Below are 6,322 nucleotides of genomic sequence, written 5' to 3' on the forward strand. Positions count from 1 at the left end.
TATTCATAAACCATAACGATGCCATTTCATGGCATTCAACTATGGAAAAAAAAAAAAAAAAAAGACTACCGCTATGCAAAGTCTTTAAGCACAGTATTGCTTAAATAGCCATAAAAGTCATACACTCATATACAAAACAACAAATGTACACAAATACAATAGTCTACAAACACCATGAACACAGAACAGCTCTTAACTCTCTCTCTCTCTCTCTCTCACAGAGCTAGACCATAACTCTAACTCTCACAGGTTGGCAGAGTGAATTCTCTGGTGTCTTTTCAGGTTGCATTTCTGAGTAAACCTTTTGCCACAGGCCATGCAGATGTAGGGTCTCTCGCCTGTGTGGACCCTGCGATGTGCCTTCAGGTTGCTGAGCTTGGTGAAGCTGCGGCCACACAGACTGCAGCAGAACTGTCTTTCTCCTGTGTGGATCTGTTGATGGGCTCTCAGGTGACACAGGTGGGAGAAGCCTTTACCGCACTGGCTGCAGTTGTGTGGTGTCCTGACCACATGATGTCCAATATGACCACTAGTCCTAACGCTGAGCGTCTGCATGAGATTTCGTCCAGACTGCAAAGCGCCGATGCTTCTCTCCTCACCGTAGGCTCTCTGGAAGTGCTGAAGTGCCTGAGAGGGTTTAGGCAGAGAGGCTGGACTCTTGTGGACTGGCTGTCCTCTGGCTACATTCACGGTACCAGAGTTGGAGGCCAGCACGCTGGCATGTTCTACCAGTTTGGTGGGTTTTTTTCCTGGTGTCCTGAGTTGCTGCGTGACCTGAGAAGCAGGGCTGCTGACCTTACCACATGGCCCAGGATAGACTACGCTTCCTTCCACTGGAGGTCTTGTGGGAGGAGGATCTACGTGCGGGGGTTCGTCCCGTGCTGGATTAGCTCTGCTGGGGGCAGTGGCGGTCCCAGACCTCACCCGGTCAACCTCTTCCCATTCTGGTGGTAGCACCACAACAACCTCCTGTTTGATGGCCACAGAGTTTGGACTCTTTGCCAGCTGTTTCACAGTGGGATACTCAGCAGATGGCACAGCTGCAGGCCCTGGCTGTGGGAGAGGTGACTGCACAGCATGATCTGCTTTAGAGTTCGGCCTTTTTGAATGTGATACGTTTTTCACTGACTCCTGAATACCAGGACTGCCAGACTTGGTGCCAGGGGGTTTGTCCCTCTGAGGGATCCTATGATCAGGCAGTGATGCATGGAGGCCTGAGGTCTCGCCAACATTATGGCTCTGTGGCTCTCTGTGATCCGCAGTGTGACTGTGTACTGTTGAGTAGATCTGCAGGTCTGTATGTTCTGTGACCTCCTCTTTCATGGCTCCTCCCACTTTAGCTTCATCGACTTCAACAATCTGAAAAAAGAGGTTTGATAAGGTCAGTGAAAAAAGTAGGTTTCAAAGTATTTTGCTCAGATCAGATTTGGCAGTTGACATTCATAACCGTGACCTGCATCTGTCTGTAATGTGACCGAATCTGTCCTTGAAATTTTCTTTACAACAAACAGCAGAACAACATCACTAAGCACAAATTGTATTCAAGTCACATATTCTTGGTGCAGCACACAGGTTTTCAGATGATGTTCAGTCCTAAAATAATACATCATGCTGCTCACAAAACCTGACCAGTAGAAAGCATTGTACTGTAAAAGCAGGAGGCTGTCTAAGTGGAGGACAGATGTGTTAGTGACACTTTAAGCTTTTACTGAGCCGTTTCCACAGATGAACTCCAGAGAATGTCCAGGGAATCAGAACCGGACATTATCTGAGGTTATACTTTCACACATGTAGCATACAGCCTGAGATTTACTAGGAAATGTAGCGCATGCTGAAGGCACGGCAGGAAGCAAAAAGTATGCCGCTGAAGTAGCAGTGTTTTGTTTACAGCACAGCCAAGATGGTGAACAAAGCTACCCACTCATCCATAATGATCTGACCGTTCACACGTCACACGCCCACAAACTTGATACAGAATATATAGGACTATATATGAAAGAGTCTTAAATCTGAGATTTGATTTGAAAAGATTGGATTTGAGTAGAGGGGGGAAAAAGCCCTGTAGTCATAGATACATAAAATACATAGATGTTCTGATGTCCTGAAACACCTGTTAGGAGTGTAAGTGTCTCTCTAAATTAATTTACGATACTGTACAAAAATAATAATGTAAAACAAGTAACAATTCAGTACACTTTGTTTTAACAGTTTAGTAATAGTATCTAATATTATTCAGTTCAACCCAGACAGATTAAATATCTGATAATCTGATCAAAAATGATGTTTAGTTCAATTTAATATGTACTGACGTGCCCCCTGTTTTTATTTAGTCTGATTTTATTTATTTAGTTATTTAATTAGTCTTTAGTTCTAAACAGAAATGTCTTCATTTTGTCTGAGTATTGTTAAGTTAATTTTCTAAACAGTGTGGTTTACAACTGTAAATCTTTCTTGACAAGCTGCAAGTACAATACAGCTCTTCAAAAAAGTAACAACCTGTAATTATGATAATTAGTGCTGTTGTTAACTCGTTAATGTACATGATTAATCTGCAAACGTAACCTTTTTTTTTTTAGCACAAATTAATCATCTTACCAAATTTGGCCCCAGCTTCCTGACGTAGGTCACTCTCTTTACACAGCCTATTGACGCATTAGCGGTTTTCTTTAGCAATGTAAACACAGCGTCGCTACTGTTGAGCTCAGAGGGAGCTCTCGCACACCCTCACACACTCCTACTCTTCTCTCTGCTCGCTTATTCCAGTCCAATGACTGATCCATCCATTGATCTCTTAAAAGGCTGTTGAAGCATTTCCTCCATTAAAGCGTCTGTCTCGAGCTTCGCCGCGTTCGAGGCTAAACTTCTCAAAACTACAATGAGATATTATATATATAAAAAAAACAAAAAACTAAAGCTAAATTAATCTAGACCTCACCTAGTTGAGCATAGCACATATTAATTTGTTCTCATGCTCAAAAACTCAAGGACGTGCTAGCTAGCATTTTAACTTCACAATTAATTACAGAATATTGCAATATTGTACTGAAAGGATGAGACTGCTGTCACTCAAAAGTAATGGAAGCTTATACCCTCCAATCTGCATCTGCATATGCTAAATCATCACACCCTTGCCTCAATCTTCATTGAGTTTTTTACTTAAATAGACTTGCTCATGTGGTTTATGACACTATAATGCTTGCATTATAGATACAAAAGTGTGTAACAGCAGCAGCCATGTCTAGCGTTGAAGATAATGGCAAGTCAAAGTGTTAGAAACCACACAAGCAAGTCGATTTAATCATATTTGAGATTACTTACAGGTTTCGCATTTAATAAGCATTTGAATATGTCTTCTGCATTTGCTGTTGACACCAGGCATGTCTTGGCTAACTTCAAGAGACAGTGTTGACTGTGTGCTTCACCCACAGTAAAAAAAAAAAAACGGCTTACCTTAAGTTCAGCGTCTGGGATTGTTGAGGATGCCTCTTGGCCTGGAGTTACAGTTCCCTTCGCACTGCTTCTGCCACTGTCAGAGGAGCCTTCATGCTTCATGGTAACACCAACCAACTCCACACCTTTTAAATGATGGAATATTTTACAATATATCAATTAATGCAATGTTTAACGAATATGAGCAGCATATACGATATATACAATATACACCCAGCTGTTTGTTGACACCTGTATTAACAGAGAGCGGCCCATCTTTTCTGCAGGACCAGCCTCTACTCTTCTGGGAAGGCTTTACACTGGACCAATGACTGATCCATCCATTGATCTCTTAAAAGGCTGTTGAAGCATTTCCTCCATTAAAGCGTCTGTCTCGAGCTTCGCCGCGTTCGAGGCTAAACTTCTCAAAACTACAATGAGATATTATATATATAAAAAAAAACAAAAAACAAAAGCTAAATTAATCTAGACCTCACCTAGTTGAGCATAGCACATATTAATTTGTTCTCATGCTCAAAAACTCAAGGACGTGCTAGCTAGCATTTTAACTTCACAATTAATTACAGAATATTGTTGCGATTAACGCCATTCCATTATTTTCATCGATTGACTCTTCTGGGTAGGCTTTACACTGGACCTGGAGTTTCCTGAAGTATCCTTTATTTTCACTATTGCCAACATAACTGTTCAACTACTCAGCTTGTCAACAAGCGATTTCTGAGTTGAAACTGGTGTGTTAGAGGAATACGCTCAAATGTGTAAGACAGGGCTACTCTAGGAGGAAGGGTGGCAAAATTAGTGAGGTCAGGTACGGACGCTGGAAGATCTGGATCACAAACTGCTCTCCAAATCATCTGCCCTACATGCTTGGCATCAGGCACAGTGATCTTAGGCTCATGGACAGCTGCTCTAGAGTATGCATGCACTAAAACTGCACACAAATGTATGTCTGGATCCTTCTAGGCATACAGGGAGGTCTGAGGGTCCTGCTTACCAGTCTGCGGCCTTGAATCTCTCCCATCCGTTTCCTTCTTGGAGAATCCAGTTTTGCCACAATCCACACACTTCACCCTTTTGACTCTTTCCCGCTCGCCGAGTTTGCTTTCCAGGATTTGCAGTCTTCGCCTCAGAACGTCTGCTTCTCGTTTGCCACGACCAAGCTCCTCCAAGAAGCTGCCCTCCACCAGCCTGGTGATCTCACATACAGCTGACCTCAGGATGGTCTCCATGACCCCAGAGAGCTGGGTCTGGAAGGTGAGGAGGAGAGTATCTGCCATCCTGGCGAGTCTTCTGCAGTCCTTCCACACCACTGTGCCTGCAGTCCTTGTGTTCACACCTGGCTCTTATATGCCTTTAATGTGCGGCCTGGGAGAGACAGACTGAAGGGCAGGGTTGTCCATCACCAGTCTGAGCTGAGATTTGACTCAGTCAGCGGCGGTACTGCTCCACATGTGAGCTCGGAAAACACACGTTCATCCTCGGAGCATGAATTAAGTACAGCAGGAGTGGGTCTGAGGTGTATAGCCGCTGCAGTCTGCCGGTCTCTTTCACTAGTAACGCTGGTAGCGCTGCAGCTGCTGGGGCTGCTATAGCTAGCTCCCTGGTAACCAGTTAGCAAATAGCCCATACAACGCTACACTGCCTCGATAACGGCGCCCGGTCTGCACTGGCTCGATACCACTCGAGGCCAAAGACTGATAGGAGATCGAAGAAACGCCAATTACTGTTGAATTAAGCAGAAAAACAATTAGATATGGTTGGATACAACGGTATAAAAAGGAAAACCTTGTTGTCCTCCGTGACGTCATGCATCGTACAGTGGCCTGGGAGGACAGAATTCATGTAAACGGCGTGAGGTTAAATAAACACATCAGAGGATCAACAATACTGTATATGTGTGTGTACATATATATATATATATATATATATATATATATATATATATATATATATATATATATATAAGCTGTCAAATGAAAAACATTTATCTCTATTTATCTCTATCTATTTTTGCTGGGTTTGAACCCTGCTGCTAATCTGTACACTGTGTAAATACATCTAGATAAATGGACCAATAGAAATTCTCCAAATTACTAATAATATAAACTCTTATTTTACATTAACTTCCATTTTAAAATATGGACAATTTTTTACCTACATGAATGAGATACATGAAAGTCACCATTTTGGAGATACATGTTTTTTATTGGACAGTGATGATATATCTGATCTCTCTCTCTCTCTCTCTCTATATATATATATATATATATATATTGTGGATGTACTATTTACTATCCAGTATCACCACTAATTTTACACATGCCTTCTGAGTTTTTATATGTAATATTAATAATGGTAAAATAGTGGTAAATCTTAAAATATAAGTTTTATATGGGGTGTATTTTTGGCTTATAACACCCTGCAAATGGACCAATAGAAATTCTCCAAATTACTAATAATATAAACTCTTATTTTACATTAACTTCCATTTAAAAACATGGACAATTGTACCTACATGATTGAGAAACATGAAAGTTTTGGAGATACATGTTTTTTATTGGACAGTGATGATATAGGCCCCATGTTACAACTACAGGACTTAAAGGATCTGCTGCTAATGTCTTGGTACCAGATACCATAGGACACCTTCAGAGGTCTTGAGGAGTCCATGCCTTAAATGCTCAGATCTGTTGTTGCAGCACGAAGGGGGACTACTTAATATTAAGCAGGTGGTACTAATGCTATGGATAATAGGTGTATGTGTGTGGGAGTATGCCTTAGACATAAAACTTTATATTACATTATATTATAAAATTAAATCTTTCAAATTGCCGACCCATTACAACAGAAACACGTCCATCTGAAAGGTCAA

General features: G+C 41.6%; 1 protein-coding gene across 1 annotated transcript; it reads right to left on the reverse strand.

Annotated features, from left to right (window-relative positions):
• On the reverse strand, window positions 1-5,253 carry LOC140554205 (uncharacterized). Its single transcript, XM_072677062.1, has 3 exons — window positions 4,445-5,253; window positions 3,451-3,575; window positions 1-1,359 (listed from the first exon to the last, which is right to left on the reverse strand). The coding sequence occupies exons 1-3, from the start codon at window positions 4,725-4,727 to the stop codon at window positions 244-246; spliced, it is 1,524 nt and encodes a 507-aa protein (XP_072533163.1). The 5' UTR covers window positions 4,728-5,253; the 3' UTR covers window positions 1-243.
• Window positions 5,254-6,322: the final 1,069 nt, after the last annotated feature.

This window comes from Salminus brasiliensis, chromosome 4 (genome assembly GCF_030463535.1).
Source record: "Salminus brasiliensis chromosome 4, fSalBra1.hap2, whole genome shotgun sequence".
In the NCBI taxonomy this organism is placed as follows: Eukaryota; Metazoa; Chordata; class Actinopteri; order Characiformes; family Bryconidae; genus Salminus; species Salminus brasiliensis.